This window comes from Colossoma macropomum, unplaced genomic scaffold (genome assembly GCF_904425465.1).
Source record: "Colossoma macropomum unplaced genomic scaffold, Colossoma_macropomum, whole genome shotgun sequence".
Taxonomy (NCBI): Eukaryota; Metazoa; Chordata; class Actinopteri; order Characiformes; family Serrasalmidae; genus Colossoma; species Colossoma macropomum.
The window spans coordinates 20,758,091-20,777,547 of NW_023494806.1; the positions used below are offsets into that span (position 1 = coordinate 20,758,091).

Sequence of the window (19,457 nt, forward strand, 5' to 3'; positions counted from 1 at the left end):
TTTATTTAATGGCTTATTTATTTTCTCTTCATGTTTTACTACAGAAGCTGATTCTAAAGTGCAAGAAGACCATAGAGTAAAAATACAAATTTAATAGCAAAGATATAAGAGTTGCATTAAACTATGCTAAATGCTCGCTATAAACAACAGATGAAGAAACCATTTAACTTACAATGTTTATTGTTTTATATGCTTTCTTATACACACATTTTATGAAGCCTGTATTCATACATTGTTATAAATATGCTTGTAACTTTAGAACTTAGTTACAATGTTTTTTTTTTTACAACATTTTTTATTCGCTGCTTTATTTTGGATTTTATTTTTAATGCTGGAAAACTGACATGTTGACAATGTGATTGTTTATTGGTACTTCATGACCTGAATTAAACTACAAAGCATGTATTAGTGAGATATTCTATGCATGTACAGTGCAAAACATGAATGTAAATAAATATGTAAATTGTTTGATATGATCTTTTTACTCTGTTTACATTAAAGCTAATATTAATTAATGAACATATTTGAAGGTGTGGAAAAAAGTCAATTTTTCCATACACGAATTTACAGTAAATTGCAGGCTAGTTGCAGCTGTTCTGTAAAAATACAGGACCTGACCGTATTTTGATTATAGTTTATTACTGTAAGTGAACAGTTGAGTGCAGCTACGTCACAGTGGCACTCAGGTGGCTGTACAGACACAGTGTACAGTTCATTTTATTGTTATTTACTGTTGACATGGTTCAGTAAATTACTGTGAAAGTAATGTAACTAGCAGCCAGAAATTGACTGTAATTTTACTGTGATTTTTTTTTACTGTGTATGTTTAATTATTGATTAGGTGTCACTTATGTATTCTGATCATATTCAGACAAAACAGGTGTTCTTACTTTAAAAAATCTGTTTATTGTAACAGTTTATTAACAGTTTATAATTTTATTAGAATTTTAGAGAAATTAAATAAAAAACATTTTAATAATAATAGTTTATATTTGATTCATAAACAAGTTTAACATACTTGATGCACTTGGTGGTTTTAGTGATTTGGAATCTGTGGAATTCTCCACATTATTGAAGTGAATCAAAGTTTTGAAAACTATGTCTGTTTGTTTAAAGCTGGTGTCTGATGTGACTTTATGATGGAAACAGTTCTGGGGGAAAAACTTTTGCAAAAGTTGCAGCTTCACCACAAAGTAAAGGTAATAAGAAACCAGGGTGTGCCATGCAGGAAGCGCTCTGCGCAGGGCATCTTCCTGCCCTCATTCTCAGCACTTCTTTGCTGTGCTGCGACTGCTGTTCACTCATTTCATAAGAGTTATTAACAGTCTTTACTTTTTCTTCTCAATTATCATCATATTTATCAATACTTTTGCTGAAATTGTTATAATGGAAGCTTTACAAAGGAAAGAAAAAGTGCACTTGTAATCGACTCTCTATACTGAATATAGTACAACAACATTATTTGTTTTTGTATTTTAATGTTGACATGCAGTTGTGTTCAAACGTTTTGGGCGCCCCTGTCAAATTCCACATTTTTGTAGATTTTCTAAGTGAGAATAACATTCTGTACAGAGAACACAGTTCTGCACATTTTAATCCACAATTACTGCTCATTTGCTGAATTTCACATATTGGAAAAAAAGAAACATTGAATGTGGCCTGTGCGAAAGTTATGGCATGTTTTATATTTTATGTTTTAATAACGTTTTAATTTATAGATCTCAGTTTACATATTTGTTATTAATCCATGGATGGATTTAAAAATGAGTGAGTGTATAGGAACACAAGTGGGCTTTGTTTATTTATATACCTCATAATAAGATTATAATATGATTATAGTATAAGATTATATAAGATTATAAAAAGAGTATTACTTTAAAAAACAATGTCCTTTAACATTGCATATAACATATTTCAACAGTATAGCATTTACTACTTCATTATGTTTCCATTCCTTTATACACGTAACACTTAAAAAACACTGAAAAGACTGAAAACATCAACTGACGAAGCGTTTTAGCTGTGCAAAAGTTCAGGGTCTTTTTTGTCGCATTTTGCTTTTTAAAATGCACCATTCATTCTCTGTTTGGGGCAGGTTAGGACTGCAGGCAGGCCAGTCCAGCACCCGCTCCCTCTTTTTCCGCAGCCATGCCTTTATAACGTGTGCAGAATGTGGTTTTGCAGTGTCTTGTTGAAATATGCATGGACGTCCCTGGAAAAGACGTCGTCTTGAAGGCAGCACATGTTGCTCCAGAACGTCTGTGTACTTTTCAGCATTGATGGTGCATCACAGAAGTGTAAGTTGCCTTTGCTGAGGGCGCTGACACAACAACCACACCATGACAGATCCTGGCTTTTGGAGTGTGGATGCGTCACGGTTGTTACGATGTCAGGTTTGTAAAAATAGCAGAAGCCTTTTTGGTGCTTTATAGAACCATATATAGCCCCATGTCCAAAAAAACTGGGACACTGTGCAGAATGTAAATAAAAATAGGATGCAATGATCTGCAGATCATGTAAATCATGTTTTTAAAGGAAAATACTACAAAGACAACATATCAAATGTTGAAACTGAGAAATATGATTGTTTTTTGAAAAATATATGTGCATTTTGAATTTGATGCCAACAACACATTGCAAAAAAGTTGGGACAGGGGTCTGTTTACCACTGTGTCTCATCACCTCTTCTTTTACCAACACTCTGTAAGTGTTTGGGAACTGAAGAGACACTCCTGTAGTTTTGAAATTGAAATGTTTTCCTGTTCTTGTTTGATACAGGATTTCAGCTGCTCAACAGTTCAGGGTCTCCTTTCTTGTAATTTCATAATACAGCAAATGTTTTCAGTGGTGACGGGTCTGAACTGCAGGCAGGTCAGTTTAGCACCCAGACTCTTTGAATACGGAGCAATGCTGTTATAATACATGAAGAATTTGGTTCGATACTGTCTGAAAAAAGCAGGGCCTTCCCTGAAAAAGACGTCGTCTGAATGGCAGCATATGTTGCCAAAACTTGTATATATCATTCAGCATTAATGGTGCCTTCACAGATGTCTACGTCACCCATGCCATGTGCACTAATGCCCCCCTATACCATCATGAAAACGGGCTTTTGAACTGTGCTCTGATAACAAGCTGAGCGGTCTTTAGTCCGGAGGACACAGTGTCCATGATCTCCAAAAAGAGTTTTAAATGTTGATTTGTCGGACCACAGGACACTTTTCCACTTCCAGCTGCATACATTTGTGGATGCAGCTACAATCTTTTTTCACAGACAGTGGTTTTCAGAAGTGTTTCTGAGTCCAGAGATTTCTCCAGATTCTCTGAATCTTTTAATGATATCATGCACTGTAGATGACAAAAAGTAAAAATTCTTTGCTCTTTTATGTTGAGAAATATATTTATTTTTCATATTTAATACACTTTTGAAAAGAGCACCTCAATGTATTTTTCTTTCACAAGGTGGTGCAGAAGATACTGATACTGACTTTTCTAACAGATCTACAATAGTTTGGCTCTTGTTTAAGCCACACCCACTAAACTCTACCACAGCCTGGAATAGTTTTTGAAGTCAGTTTCTCCTGGTAACAGTACAGAGATGGTTCTGGCTCTGCTGCTCTGTGTTGTGGGTGAGTGTTAGTATTTCATTCAGGTCCCTGTTAAACTGATGAAAAAATAGCTGCACAATAAGCTGGTTGAGTTGTATAGCTGTGTAGTTGTGTAGCTGTGAAGTTGTGTAGCTGTGCACTTGTATAGCTGTGTAGTTGTACAGCTGTGTAGTTGTATAGCTGTGCAGTTGTGTAGCTGTGCAGTTGTATAGCTGTGTAGTTGTATAGCTGTGCAGTTGTATAGCTGTGTAGTTGTACAGCTGTGTAGTAGTATAGCTGTGTAGTTGTGTAGTTGTATATCTGTGTTGTTGGATAGCTGTGTAGCTGTACAGCTGTGTTGTTGTACAGTTGTGTAGTTAGCGAGGCCTAAAAACTCCTCAGAGCTGTAAAGGCTCTATTCATCTTATTCAGTGGAATATTTAACAGATTTGTCAGCTGAAACAGTGTTTAACTGTGTTTGTGTGTGTTGTGTGTTGCAGGTCTACTCTCAGTGTCTGGGGGCTCTCAGACCACCTTAATGTTGGAGGCAGAACCTGGAGATAACGTGACTCTTTGGTGCCATAACAACCTCACATATCTACTGTCCTCTATACAGTGGTTCAGACAGATAAATATTTCTGTTCCAGAGTTCCTTATTTCACAATATTACAGAAGGCAACCCAAAAGAACACATAGAATGATGATATTTGTGAACAACTCCACGACTGTTTCTCTCATAGTAAATGAAGTGGATTCCGCTGATTCAGGACTCTATTACTGCTGCTTTCAGAGGATGCATGGCCACATGACCTTCAGCAGTGCAACACTTCTACAAGTTAAAGGTAATTCAGACTGGTTACCTTAGATCTTGTAAATAACATTTACACTACATGTCCAGTTAAAAAGATCTCTATAAAGCAGAACTAAGGAACATTGAATTCAATCATGTAAATGTATTCATTGTTTTTCACTGTTTGTAGAGCGAAAGGAAACACCGAGATCAAAAGGTTGGTCATGTTTGATTCTGTGTTTATTCTGTCTTGTTGTTTGTTGTTTATCACTGCTGAACACTTACAGCTCTCCTTACTATGCTGAAGTACTTACAGTACGTTCAGTTCTTATTCTGACAACACCTTTCAGAAACCACAGAACAAAGCATGTGAACCCTTTCTAATGCTGGAACTCGCATGAAGGTTCATGAGAAAGTGGTGTTCATAGAGAAGAGCTCGTGTGATTGTGTGTAGTTTTAACTGCACATTTGAGGTTTTAAAGATCCAGAAATGTGTTTTCTATATAGATGATGAAGCAGAAGAAGCAGAAATAGAAGAACCAGAAGAAGCAGAAGGCCGTCCTTTCGATATCTTCTTCATCTTGACTGTGATCTTCAGTTTTGCGACTGTGATTCTACTCATCGTTCTTCTAATCTTTCATATGGCCAGAAAATAACACAGAAGGTGAAATATTGTTATTTATAGTATTGTTATTATTTTGATGGCTGCTTCATAAAAACTTGATTCCAAAAACATTGGGACTGTATGTGAAATGTAAATCAGAAAGTACGGTTTGTAAATCCACTTTGAGCTGTATTTACATATAAACAGTACAAACATAAGATGGTAATGATTTATCTTAGCCATTACCTTATCATCTTATCATCTTGTCATTAATTTTTATAAAAATACATTCATTCTGAAATTGATGCCCACAACACAATCCAAAGAAGTTGGGACAGGAGACATTTAAGGCTAAAATTGTGAAATGTTCAGAAAACATTTTAAAAGTGATACATTTATGCTTTGGTATAAAAGGAAGCTTGCAGGAACCGCAGAGTCTTTTATAGCGAGGATGGGACTCGCCACTTTACCAAAAACACATCAGCAAAAATCCAACAGTTTAAGAACGAGAAGCGTTTGTAAGGATTTTAGGTAATTAACTCTCTACGATGCATAATATTCAGAGATTCTGAAAAAAAAACAAGGCCACCAACTTGAAAAATACAACGTCTGGCAATAAACACTGATCATCGCTGCATCACAAATGCAAGACAAGACAAGAAAAGTACTATGCACAGTGGAAGTCCAGAAACACTGCCGACTTCTCTGGGCACAAGCTCATCTGAAATGGACTGATGCTCAGTGGAAACGTGTGCTGTGATCTGACGAGTCAAGTTTTCAGACTGTTTATGAGATTAATGGATGTTGTGTTCTCTGGGCCAAAGAAGTAAAAGACTCATTTTTATTAGCATTTTACACACTGTCCCAACGTGGAATTGGGTTTGTATAATAATGGGTCCTTTTCTTCTTTATTTTTTAATAATAATATTGCATGTTATTTATATATGATGTACAGACTCTGTATTGAGGTATTGGATATGGAGAATGTTTAAATGGAATTACAAAAAAGAGAAGAGAAGCACCTTAAATATGTTTTTAGTTTATTTAATGGCCTATTTATTTTCTCTTTATGTTTTACCACAGAAGCTGATTCTAAAGTGCAAGAAGACCATGGAGTAAAAATATAAATAAAGGTACAAGAGTTGCAATAAACTATGCTAAATGCTCGCTATAAACAAAAGATGAAGAAACCATTTAACTTACATTGTTTATTTTAGGACATTTAATGTATTGTTTTAAACGCTTTTTTATACACACATTTTATGAAGCCTGCATTCATACATTGTTATAAATATGCTTATAACTTTACAACCATTCATCCATTCATCATCTAAACCACTTATCCTTCTGGGTCGTGGTGGGGTGCTGGAGCCTATCCCAGCTGTCATTGGGCGGAAGGCAGGATACACCCTGGACAGGTCGCCAGTCCATCGCAGGACAACTTTACAACCAGTAAAAATGTTTTTTTTACAACATTTTGCTTTATTTTGGATTTTTTAAATGCTGGAAAACTGACATATTGACAAAAAATATGATTGTTTATTGGTACTACATGACCTGAGTTAAACTATAAAGTATATATTAATGAGATATTAACATTTTTATATGCATGTACAGTGCAAAACAAGAATGTAAATAAATATGTAAATTGTTTTGATATTATCTTTTTCTATATTTACATTAAATCTAAGATTAATCAACATTTAAAGGTGTAGAAAAAGGTGAATTTTTCCATACATACATTTACAGTAAATTACAGGCTAGTTGCAGCTGTTCTGTAAAAATACAGGACCTGACCATATTTTGATTACAGTTTATTACTGTAAGTAAACAGTTGAGTGCAGCTACGTCACAGTGAACTTGTGGTTCAGGTGGCTGTACAGACACAGTGTACAGTTTATTTTAATGTTATTTACTGTTGACATGGTTCAGTAAATAACTGTGAAAGTAATGTAACTAGCAGCCACTGTAATTTTACTGTGATTTTTTATTCTATCTTTTATTATTGTTTCCTGCCAAGGGTAATTAGGTGTCACTTATGTATTCTGGTCATATTTGGACAAAACACTTGTTCTAACTTTTCAAAAAACAATTATTTTTATTGTAACATTTTGTTTTTTAGCATTTAGAGAAATATAAATATTAAACATTTTAATAATAATACAATAATGTGTCTGTGCATGCTTATGAAATAGTTGGAACGGTATGTTAAAATTAAACTCAAAACAGTGATTTGTTAATTATTTTGACCTGTACTACAGTGAAAACAATATATTATTTGATGTTGCACCTCATGAATTTTAGATTTTTTTCAAAATAAACTTTTTTCAAATTTGATTCTATACTGTTGAGACAGTAAAGCATTTACCACTCCATAATGTTTCCATTCCTGTATACACTTAACACTTAAAAACACTTAAAAGACTAAAAACATCAACTGATGAAGCGTTTCAGGTGTGCAAAAGTTTGGGGTTTTTGTCGCATTCTGCTTTCTAAAATGTGCCACACATTCTCTGTTTGGGGCAGGTCAGGACTGCAGGCAGGCCAGTCCAGCACTCGCACCCTCTTTTTCCGCAGCCATGCGTTTATAACGTGTGCAGAACGTGGTTTTGCAGTGTCTTGTTGAAATATGCATGGACGTCCCTGGAAAAGATGTCATCTTGAAGGCAGCACATGCTGCTCCAGAACGTCTATGTACTTTTCAGCATTAATGGTGCATCACAGAAGTGTAAGTTACTTTTGCCGAGGGCGCTGACACAACAACCACACCACGACAGATTCGGCTTTTGGACTTGTTCCTGCTAACAGTCTAGATTGTCCTTTTCATCCTTTGTCCGGGTCACATGGCATCCATTACTTCCAAAAAACATTCGGAATAATGATTCATCTGACCACAGTACACATTTCCATTGTGTGATGGTTCATTCCAGATTCCTCTGAGCCCAGAGAAGTCGACAGCATTTCTGGACATGGTTAACATAAGGCTTACCTTTGGCACAGCAAAGTTTTAACTGACCCTCTGAACTTTTACAACCACACACTAAGGTTTGGCCTCTTAGATCCTCTTGTCTCACAACGCTTACCATCCCCAGATCCATGATGAAAATGAAAGGTGATCATACATTTGCTGTCAGAGTGCTGGACACAAAAGGAAATTAGATCAGCCTCTTTGACTACTTTTAAGTCCCACCTCAGAAATCATTCCTAAATAATGTCTTTCATTTGAGCAGATAGACTGTGGGCCAAATATGGCCCAGCTAAGGCACGTACAGGTCAGTTATGGCAATTGCAAGTGTATTGTAGACCAACACTGGTCCAGCTGTAACAGCCACATTTAACTGGAATTTTACTTGCAAGAAAACATGCCCATATAGCATAAACAAGGTTTTTTTTTTGTTTTTTTTTTTCTTTAAGTTACAAAATGTAAAGTCTAGGCAAGATTCACAATACAAAAGCTACAGTATTTACCTAGAGAAAGCAATAAAGCTCTGCTGAACACACTGGTTAACCAGGTGAAACGGCATGTGGGCTGAAGCATATGTACTATACCCAATATTGTCTTAGAAATATTCCACTTAAGATTAAGATACAACACCTAATCATCCAGAAGGAAATGACCATGTTTGATATCACTGACGTCTATTATTCTAGAGTTGTCCACTTTGCTATACCTTTTATTGAGAAGTCAATGTTTTATCAATGTTCAAGACATAAACACAAAACAAGTAAACATTGGCAAGACGATAGTGCAGTGTTTCCGCTGGCAACATTTCCTGTGGGGACCCGCCCCGGCAAGAGTAAAATGCATCTATGCTCCTGGAAACTTGGTCCAATGCATGGTTTCTATTGCATTTCATGTTCACAATCAAATGCGTGTTGCATCCCTGCGATTCTAACACGACCAACTTGCATGAGCATTTGTGAATACACCACCCTGCTGAGCATGCTGTGCTTCCACTGAGAGAAGCTGCCCCCTCAAATACCACTGCAAAACAAAATAACAAAAACCAGTGAAAAAACAATACAACTGTCCAAAAACAAAACAACCATGGGTGGACAAAGGAGACCCTGAACTGATGAGCAGCTGAAATCCTGTATCAAACAAGAACAGAAAAACATTTCACTTTCAAAACCACAGCAGTGTCTCCTCAGTTCACAAACACTTACAGAGTGTTGGTAAAGAAGAGGTGGTGAAACACAGTGGTAAACAGGCCCCCGTCCCAACTTTTTTGGAACATGTTGTTGGCATTAAATTCAAAATGGGCAAAAACTTTTAAAAAAACAATCACATTTCTCAGTTTCAACATTTGATATGTTGTCTTTGTAGTATTTTCCTTTAAAAATATGGTTTACATGATTTGCACATCATTAAATTTTGTTTTCATTTACATTCTGCACAGCGTCCCAACTTTTTTGGAAATGGGGTTGTACAATAAATTTACCATCAGTCTGAAGAAGCATTTCACCATGTAAAGAACGCTTTACTCAGGCAAATGTTCTTTGAGCATTCATGGTTCTATACAGAACCATTTCCTTTACTAAAGAACCCTTGAAGAACCATCTTTTTCTTAGGTGTTTAGCACTGAAGTGTATCAGTAAATCCAGTAGTATGTATGTAATACATTCCATGTCATGTCTATAATTTGCACACGTTCAACTTAAGTCAGCACTCAAAAGCACAACTAGCTGTATATAATTTATGTTTAACCACAATATATTTAATTACAATTTAAATGCACTTAATATACTTTAAACATGAACATATAAACATTAAACATATGTATTTTCCATATTTAATACACTTTTGAAAAGAGCACTTAAGTTTTTCTTTCACAGGAGGTGCAGAAGATACTGCATGAACTTTTCCCTCAGATCTACGTTAGTTTAGCTCTTGTTTAAGCCACACCCAATAAACTGGTAGTGCAGTTGTACAGCTGTGTAGTTGTACAGCTGTGTAGTTGTTCAGCTGTGTCGTTGTACAGTTGTGTCGTTGTACAGTTGTGTAGTTGTACAGTTGTGTACTTGACAAGGCCTGAAAACACCTCAGAGCTGTAAAGGCTCTATGAGTTATTCATCTTATTCAGTGGAATATTTAACAGATTTGTCAGCTGAAACAGTGTTTAACTGTGTTTGTGTGTGTTGTGTGTTGCAGGTCTACTCTCAGTGTCTGGGGGCTCTCAGACCACCTTAATGTTGGAGGCAGAACCTGGAGATAACGTGACTCTTTGGTGCCACAACAACCTCACATATACACCGTCCTCTATACACTGGTTCAGGCAGATAAATACTTCTGCGCCTGAGTTCTTTGTCCTTCTATATTACTCTTCACCTTCCTACAAGGAGAACAACTCCACGGCTGTCCCTCTAATATAAAGTCGATTCCGCTGATTCAGGATTGATTTCTGCTACAGTGAGAGGATGTGTGACCACATGACCTTCAGCAGTGCAGCACTTCTACAAGTTAAAGGTCATTTCCAATTAGTTACCTTGTAAAGATTTCTTGTAAAAAACATTCATACTACACTCTTAAAGAAGATGGTTCTTCAAGGGTTCAAAAGGTTCTTCAGATTGATGGAGAATGTTCTATAGATGGTTCTATTTAGAGTCTTTTTCATAATGGTTCCATACAGCACCCGAAAGGGATCTTCTATCGTTGCGATGTCAAGCGTGTAAAAATAGAATCTGAAGAACCCTTTAAAGATGTGTTCATCGGTCCATATGGAACCATATTCTGTACTAAGGAACGCTTGAAGAACCATCTTCTTTAAAAGCGTATATGTTCAATTAAAAACTAAAAGTAGAACTAATGAATACTGAATTTTATCATGTAAATGTATTAATTGTTTTTTCAATGTTTTAGAGGGAAACAAACAGATCAAAAGGTTTGTAGTGTTTGATTCTGTTTCATTCAGTCTTTTTGTTGTTTTCTACTGTTGAACACTTACAGCTCTACGTATTATGCTGGAGTGCTTACAGTAAGTCCAGTTCTTCCTATTCTAAGAATACCTTCTAAAAACCCAGACAAAGCAGCTGCTGGAATTTTCATGAAAGTCTCTGAGAAAGTTGTGTTAATAAGGAATATTACAGGAATCAAATCCAAGGTCATGTGATTTTATGGATAGTTATATAATTATGTTTTCTATCTAGATGAAGAAGCAGATGAAGAAACAGAAGGCCGCTCTTTTGATGTCTTCTTCATCTTGACTGTGATCTTCGGTGTTGCCACTGTGGTACTCAACGCTCTTCTAATCTTACTGAAGGCCAGAAAATAACACAGAAGGTAAATTATTGTTACTTAAAGTATTATTATTTAGCCTCAAGTAGCATTTGATGACTATTTCATATAAACCCAAGATAGTTCATGAAATGTAAATCAGAAAGAAGTTTGTAAATTCACTTTGAGATGTATTTAAATAAACACAGTATAAAGACAAGATACGAACTCACCAATGACCTTATCACCTTACCTTTAATTTTTGTAAAGAATATGTTCATTCTGAAATATTTGCTGGAAACACAATCCAAAAAAGTTGAGACAGGAGCGATTTAAGACTAGAAACATTGTGAAATGTTCAGAAAACATTTTAAAAGACGTGATGCAATCATGCTTGTGTATAAAAGGAAGTCCTTTTATTACCAAAAACACATCAGCAAAAACCCAACAGTTTAAGAACAAGAAGCGTTTATAAGGATTTTAGGTAATTAACTCTCTACGATGCATAATATTCAGAGAATCTGGAAAAAAACAAGGCCAACAATTGAATGCATGTGACCTTCGACCCCTCAGATGGCACTGCATTAACCCAGCATGCTTCTGTGATGCATATCACCACCTGTCCTCAAGAACAACGTCTGGCGATAAACACTGATCATCGCTGCATAACAAATGCAAGATAAGACAAGAAAAGTACTACAACCTTTTTTTATTTTACAGAAATTAAAAAATGAAACATTTTAATAACAATATAATAATAATGTGTCTGTGTGTATGTGTCTTTTGTGTTCCCAAAAATAAACATTATTGATACATAATTGATTTATGATAAAGATTACCATACTTGATGTACTCGGTAGTTTTAATGATTTGGAATGTTTATAATGTTTTCATAATTGTTAATGAGGTTTATAGGTGCTTTATAGTTATGCACAGATTATTATCCATTTAAAAGGCAATATAATGAAAAGTGGCATTTGTGATACTACATGTTTATAAGTCACCAAAGAAGAATTTATGAAGCATTATCCGAGTTTATAAACCGTGTATAAGCATTGTTACAAAGCAGGAAGCGTTCTATGTAAGGCGTCTACCTGTCCTCATTTTTAACACTGCTACTGTACTTTTTGCTGTTGTTCACTCATTTCAGTTATTAATAGTCTTTACTTTTTTTTTTAATTATCATCATTTATCAATAATTGATATATATATATATATATATATATATATATATATATATATGTATATGTGTGTGTGTGTGTGTGTGTATATATATATATGTGTGTGTGTGTGTGTGTGTATATATATATATATATATATATATATATATATATATATATATATATCAACAGTGGGAATGCAAACTCAAATAAAGAGTGGAGTCCTTGGTCCTGGAGCACCTCCTAGTGGCTCCACCATACCTCAACTTGTTTGATGGTTTAGCTTCAAATATTATTAAAGAGAAATTATATTTTAGCATACAAGTCATACTTTAGTATTTTCTCATTGCAATATTAAAAAGAACAACAAAAACGGAGATACAAGGTTTTGTCCCAACAACAGCGATAAATGTTTTGCATGTAATAATTCAATTTTCACCAGTGAGACATACATTTGAACATGTACTGTTGGAATTCCAACATGTCAGAATGTAATTAACAATTAGCACATATTAGAACATAATAAATAGTACTCATATTGGTTTCTTACATTAAAACTAAAGGTAGAATTCATGAATTTTTACTAGTAATTGAAATCTTGCCTGAAAAAATATATAATCTCTACATTCAAAATTTGGATATGTTAGAAATTTGGACATTAAATACTATTTTTTTTCAGTTGTGCAAAATAACATTTCTACATTTCCAACTTAATTCATTAACGTTGAAACACTATGTCATGTTATTTATCTGGTTTTTCATGCCCCGAACATTGACCTTACATTCTCTATGGACCCTCATCAACTCCTGAAATCTATGTAGTCTTACTGTAGTCTGTAATAAATTACTGTTTATGCTCCTTTTCTACCAGCAGCACTTTCTACATTTATCTGATCACAGTGAAGGTGTGGACTAAACCATCTGACAGCTGGGGAGGACCTCCAATATATGTATAGATACAAAATTCAGTCAGCTAATAGTATTAATTAATAAAATTACACCAGAACGTTTATTAAAAAAAACCTTTATTTCTCATTTATTGGAAGAAGCTGATCAGCGAATCGCTGCAGTTTTAATGCACCGATAAATGTTAAGAGGACGGGAGAAGAATACACAGGATTTTAAACCGTATTTCAGACACGTCCTCATTCAGGTCTCGTGTAGATCCTCTCGCTGTTTCCCTCTTTCAGCGCTGCGTATCTGGCCAGAGTGAAGAGGTAATCACTCAGCCTGAACGGAGAACAGCAGGACAGAGCTTTAGCATTCAGTTCATTCAAATCTGCACAGTTTACAGCCATCATGTAACAGTCACTGCACTCCAAAAATACAGAACTGTGTCAAAAATTAAATCATGCATGCAGTAATAAACTAGTTTAGCAGCTCTTTGACTGAAATGCAGCAAAATAACAGCTGCACAAAGCGATGATCATCAAATCTCACATTCATTTCAAATTAAAATTAATGCCAGTTTTCTTTGTGACTCTTGCATGTTGTCTGTAAACCTTTGCACACTACACTCTTAAAAAAAGATGGTTCTCCAAGGGTTCTTTAGTGAAGGAAATGGCTCTGTATAGAACCATGAACACTCAAAGAACCCTTAGCATGATTAAAGGCTTCTTTGCATCATGAAAGGTTTATTCAGACTGATGGAGAATGTGCTGTAGATGGTTCTATATAGAACCTTTTTGAAAAGGATTCTGCTACAGTTATGATGTCAAGCTTGTAATAATAGAAGAACCCTCTTTGGTGCTATACAGAGACTATATATGCAAAAAGGTTTTATATAGAACCATATATGGCACATTTAATCATGCAAAGGGTTTTTTGAGTGTTCATGGTTCTATGCAGAACCATTTTCTTTACTAGAGAACCCTTGAAGAACCATCTTTTTAAGAGTGTAGACTATGTGAAATAGAGTCTTGTGCAAAAGTTGGGGCGCCCCTGGTCAAACTGCATGTCTAAGTGAATTTAAGTGAACACGTTCTCTACAGACACACGTTTCAATGCACAATAACTGTTTATTTGCTGAATTTAATGTATTAGGCTTATGCAAAAGTTATGGCACATTATGAAATGCCATATTTACATAGAAAAATGCTATATTTAAGCATGTTCTCTGTAGAGGATCTGTCATTTTCACTTAGAAACTCAGCAAAATCATGTCATTTGACTGGGGGAGTTCAGACCTTTGCACTCGACTGTATACGGTTGTACCAGCAGTGTGACTAGTTTAGCTTACTGCTAAAGTAAATATAGAAAAAGGTGTCAGTGGGACGAATTCAGACCCAGTTTGATCTCCTTTCAGTGGTTTACCTGTTGAGATACTTCCCAACATCAGGGTCGGCCTCACCGGAGCGGATTATAGGAGCCACACTGCAGAGAAACACAGAGAAAAAGGGTTAAACATGTCACAGTGGTGATTCATAGGATCTTCAGAGATGATGCTGATTACAGTTAGTGATCACATTTAACCCCTTAAACTCAATGAACAGGATCCCAGACATGGATTAAGCCTAGTCTTGGACTAAACTGCAGCACTAATGGCAATTCACTGCTGGAAATCAATTTCAGTCTAGTCTTAGGCTTGATCTGGGTCTGAGAACCTGGCCTTTAGGGATTCTCCTAACAATATAACTTGTGTTAGTTTCATAGTATTTACTGAATAAAGACTGTTCTACAGCCACAAAACTAAGACCTCCAGAGTTTTATTGCTGTTACACATCAATTTTACAACATAAATAAAAAATAAAGCAAAGAAGCCCAAATATTTCTCTCATGTATTTTCAAATATGTATTTTTAAACTGACAAGTTTCCACCTAAAGAAGCAGTTCCAGCCGCTTAGAGTAAAGCGACTTCACTTAGCGACCAGCGGTCAGGAGAGCGATACAGCTATGATTGAAAAGGTCATGTTATTTTATTTGATGTAACAACACGGATCGACCAATCAGATTATGTGGGTGGAACTGACCACTGCATCAAACAGAATACAAAACAATGCACTGTCGGTGAAGTAAAGCACTGTTTGGCCTGCACTGTGGAGCTACAATTTACTGTTACCTACTTTATTTACAAGGACTCGTAAAAACGTGTGTGTGTGTGAGACTGACCAGCGCTCTGCCCGCCGACACACAGCCCTGGCAACATGCAGTGCAGCACTGCTCTTCCCTCCAGACTGCAGAACATCAACCACAGTTAGAGGACAAGAGAAAACTGAGACGCTGTGAAGACACACTGAGCAATATTTTCTCATTGGTTTAAAGCCATAAAACAGCAAATACAGCCAAAACATGCATTTCCCACCTTAAAATTGCATCACTAGTGCTGGACACTATGATATGATTCAACAATAATGATAAACTATCACAATATGCTGAGAGCAGAATTAGTCATTTATAATTGCATTTAGTGTAGTGAACACTGTGAAACACAGAATACTAAATAATTTAATTTTGATATTGTTTTTTTAGCACTGCTGGTGCTTTTTTTGTTTGCTACAACTTGCTAAACCTCAGTCAGAGACACCTACTGTGATTATATTAAGAGCTGGCTCCTCAGACTCATAATAAAGGGCAATTTCACTAATTTGTCAATAGAAATCAATGGAATTCCCCTTTAAGCTTAAGCCTCGGCTAAAAAAGGTTTAAACTAAAAAATAATAATAATATTTGTCCAGGAAAATGCTTGTACGGAATAGTTTGTCACATTTTTTCACCATGTTAGTTACAGGGTTATAAACTCCAAAATTCACCACAGTAAACATGCACAGTTCACACTCACGCTACAGATAATCTGGTGGCGCAAACAAACTCACAGGTAGTATGAAGCTGGTGAGCGGAGGAAGCTCCTCTGTGTAGGAATCAATCCAGCTCTCCAGCTCTGCCACAGGCTGACTGCTGAACTTCGTCTTTTCTGGATTAGAATGAGAAAAAAACACTGACTGAAACAACAACAAACGCTGTGCAAGCCTTCATTGCTTAGCTGTTTCCAACAGGGTTTGAAAAAATACGTGGGTTATACGGCCAGTTCAGGGGTCGCAACCCAAATGTCAAGAGGAGCCATTTTGTCCTTCCAATAAAAATCAACCATATTAGGAGCCACAACATTTAATGCCCATTTTACCATCTTGGCTGGTTCTTCAAGGTAATGGTTCTATTTACAACCATGAGTTCTATATAGAATAATTTCATGCTTACATGGTGATTCTTTGCATGGTGAAATGGTTCCTCAGATTGTTGGAGAATGCGCTGTACATGGTTCTGTATAGGACATTTTTTGAAAATGGTTCTATACCGCACCGAAAAGCCTTTTCTATTGTTACAAGCTTAACATCATAACAACAGCAGAACCCTTTTGGTGCTATATACATATCGTGTAAGCAAGAAAACTGGGTAAATCTGATGTTTGGCCAAAACTCTCACTTTAAAGAATGGTTTACCAAAAAAATCAAACTGACACAAATGTAATCAATCATGTCACTGATGATGTACTGACCATCCAAACGTCAGCACAAGCTAATATAATAAAGTGATACCACTTTAAATGTTGGTGTAATGGTTTAAAATGAGATTATTAATGGTTATTTAATTAATAAAGATCTTAAAATCATTCATAAGAATTTATAACATGAATAAAAAGGGCTACAGTGACCTGTTGTCTGTCTAATAGTGACCCCTCATTCATTTGTACTGTTAAACCTCAGATTTTGATGTTTACTGATCTTCCATTGTCTTCTTCATCAGTCAGCATTAAACCGGTCAGCTTAATCACATATTAATATTCATCAGATATAACAGCTCACAACTGCACTGTGTAAAACATTGCTTCAAGTTAAGCCCTACATACTGATGTGGCTCTCTCTGGCTGACGAGCGAGGAGTTGCGATGTTGGAGCCTACATCCTGCAGCACACACTGGATCTGTATGAGGAAAAGACAAAGTGTGAACACACCCAAGAAACTGCCCTCCAACCTGCTATAATACATTAAACACATAAACACATCCATACACCTTAAATACATACACACCTTAAATACATACACACCTTGTCTAGCTGATCTGTGAAGGAATGTCCTTTCTCAAGGCAAAACTCTCTGGCCAGCCTGAAAGAGGACACATACAGGGCTTTATCTTGGATTTCGGCTTATCAGAGTGGTCATCATAAAACAGGTAAGCAGTAGAACATGCAGAACCATGCACGGCTGTAGTGTTCACCCTATGGCTGATGACAGCTCATCTGTTGTTCCCAAGGCTTCAAATATGTGGTCCTCCTTCGGCCTCCTCTCTCCGGTGAACGTGCTGGAAAATCCTGATGAAATGGAAACAACAGAACCCACTTTGCTTCAGACTGTGAACCGTTTTTCAGAAATGTTCTAAAATGGAAGGTTTTATGGCAGGTTATGAATGTATAAGGCCAAAAGATGTTATGAAAAACCTTTATCTCCTGTTTTGGTGTATATCTTCGGAATTCGGTCTTCCGATTTTGTGGTATAGCTGCCTCAGAAAAGTAGGAGAATATCAATGGTTAGACATATTTATATAGACAGATCAGCCACTTCATTAAAACCACCTCCTTGTTTCTACACTCATTGTCCATTTTATCAGCTCCGCTTACTATATAACAGACTGTTATATATCTTACAGACTGTAGTCCATCTGTTTCTCTGCATACTCTGTTACCCTGTTCTTCAGTGGTCAGGACCCCCACAGGACCCCCACAGAGCAGGTACTATTTGGGTGATGTATCATTCACAGCACTGCAGTAACACTGACGTGGTGGTGGTGTGTCAGTGTGTGTTGTGCTGGTATGAGTGGATCAGACACAGCAGTGCTGCTGGAGTTTTTAAACAGTGTCCACTCACTGTCCACTCTATTAGACACTCCTACCTGTCAGTCCTACAATCCTTGTAGATGTAAAGTCAGAGACGATAGCTCATCTGCTGCTGCACAGTTTGTGTTGGTCATCCTCTAGTCCTTCATCAGTGGTCACAGGACGCTGCCCACAGGACGCTGTTGGCTGGGTATTTCTGGTTCGCAGTCCAGCAGCGACACTAAGGTATTTAAACACTCCAGCAGCACTGCTTTGTCTGATCCACTCAGACCAGCACAACACACACTAACACACCACCACGTCAGCGTTACTGCAGTGCTGAGAATGACCCACTACCCAATTAATACCTGTTCTGTCGGGGTCCATGGGGGTCCTGACCACTGAAGAACAGGGTAACAGTATGCAGAGAAACAGATGGACTACAGTCTGTAATTGTAGAACTACAAAGTGCTCCTATATGGTCAGTGGAGCTGATAAAATGGACAATGAGCGTAGAAACAAGAAGGAGGTTTTAATGAAGTGGTCAGTTCATGTATACAGATATAGACAGACAGATAGGCAGACATATAAACTCGGTATATTTAGTCTAAAGCACAAACAGTACAGAACAATTCAGTAATTAGTTCAGTTTCCTGATGCTGAAGGCCATCTGTCCTGCATGTTTCAGTGTTTTCCTACTATAACGCACCCAATTCACCTCTTCAGCTCATTTACAAGCCGTTCTGGAGGATAAAGTTGAGACGTTGGAGCAAAAAAACACCCAAATGTGCTCCGTAATGTCTCTGGCTAGGAGCAAGCAAGGAAATCACTAGTGTAGAGGCGAAGCTGGCGTTAGCGTCTCTTCGAATTTTCCGTTCCACCTTAAATGTTGCAACAGTCGCATTCAGTCTACCGCCTGTCCAAGCATCATTGTGCGACTGCTGCCCCATTTAAGGTGGAACGGAAAGGCCCACTCCAGCCTCGCCGTAGACTGACAGCAGCGAAGGTTAGCTTCACTCTCTGAAGTCAGATATCGAGCTACCTTCTCTCGCTTCCACAGGGAGGCTGTATCGCCCGCACACACGCGGCTGGTCGGAGGACACAGCGGAGCTGCACACAGCGAGCCGCGGCCGCTGCCATGATCCTCTCAGCTCAATTTCACAACGCCATTCTAGAGCCGTCTGTGTTTACAAGTCACTATGTTTGGCCTCCGTCGCTACCCGTAGGAGGGCTGGCCGGGGTGTTCCATCGCCCGACGACAGCACGAGCGGGAAACGTGGCTTTTGATTGGATGTTGGA

The 19,457-nt window shown here is 37.0% G+C and overlaps 2 protein-coding genes across 5 annotated transcripts in view; one reads left to right on the forward strand and one right to left on the reverse strand.

Annotated features, from left to right (window-relative positions):
* The window catches only part of LOC118827800, a 12,106-nt gene extending 5,935 nt beyond the window's left edge, over positions 1 to 6,171 (forward strand). For 2 of the 4 annotated variants that reach the window (XM_036599273.1, XM_036599275.1), the window contains exons 3-5: positions 4,565 to 4,591; positions 4,882 to 5,038; positions 6,062 to 6,171. In XM_036599273.1, coding sequence (XP_036455166.1) covers positions 4,565 to 4,591; positions 4,882 to 5,030 — 176 coding nt within the window. In that variant the 3' untranslated portion in view covers positions 5,031 to 5,038; positions 6,062 to 6,171. Of the gene's footprint in view, positions 1 to 44; positions 217 to 3,576; positions 3,627 to 4,084; positions 4,427 to 4,564; positions 4,592 to 4,881; positions 5,039 to 6,061 lie in introns of those variants that run through there. The other 2 variants (XM_036599276.1, XM_036599274.1) reach the window with 2 other exon arrangements.
* A 7,189-nt stretch (positions 6,172 to 13,360) lies between these two features.
* On the reverse strand, positions 13,361 to 19,392 carry mmab (metabolism of cobalamin associated B). The gene is made up of 9 exons (XM_036599268.1): positions 19,201 to 19,392; positions 17,784 to 17,842; positions 17,564 to 17,657; positions 17,394 to 17,451; positions 17,196 to 17,268; positions 16,165 to 16,262; positions 15,461 to 15,525; positions 14,666 to 14,725; positions 13,361 to 13,582 (listed from the first exon to the last, which is right to left on the reverse strand). Exons 1-9 carry the CDS (start codon positions 19,296 to 19,298, stop codon positions 13,498 to 13,500), a joined length of 690 nt encoding a protein of 229 aa, XP_036455161.1. The 5' UTR covers positions 19,299 to 19,392; the 3' UTR covers positions 13,361 to 13,497.
* Positions 19,393 to 19,457: the final 65 nt, after the last annotated feature.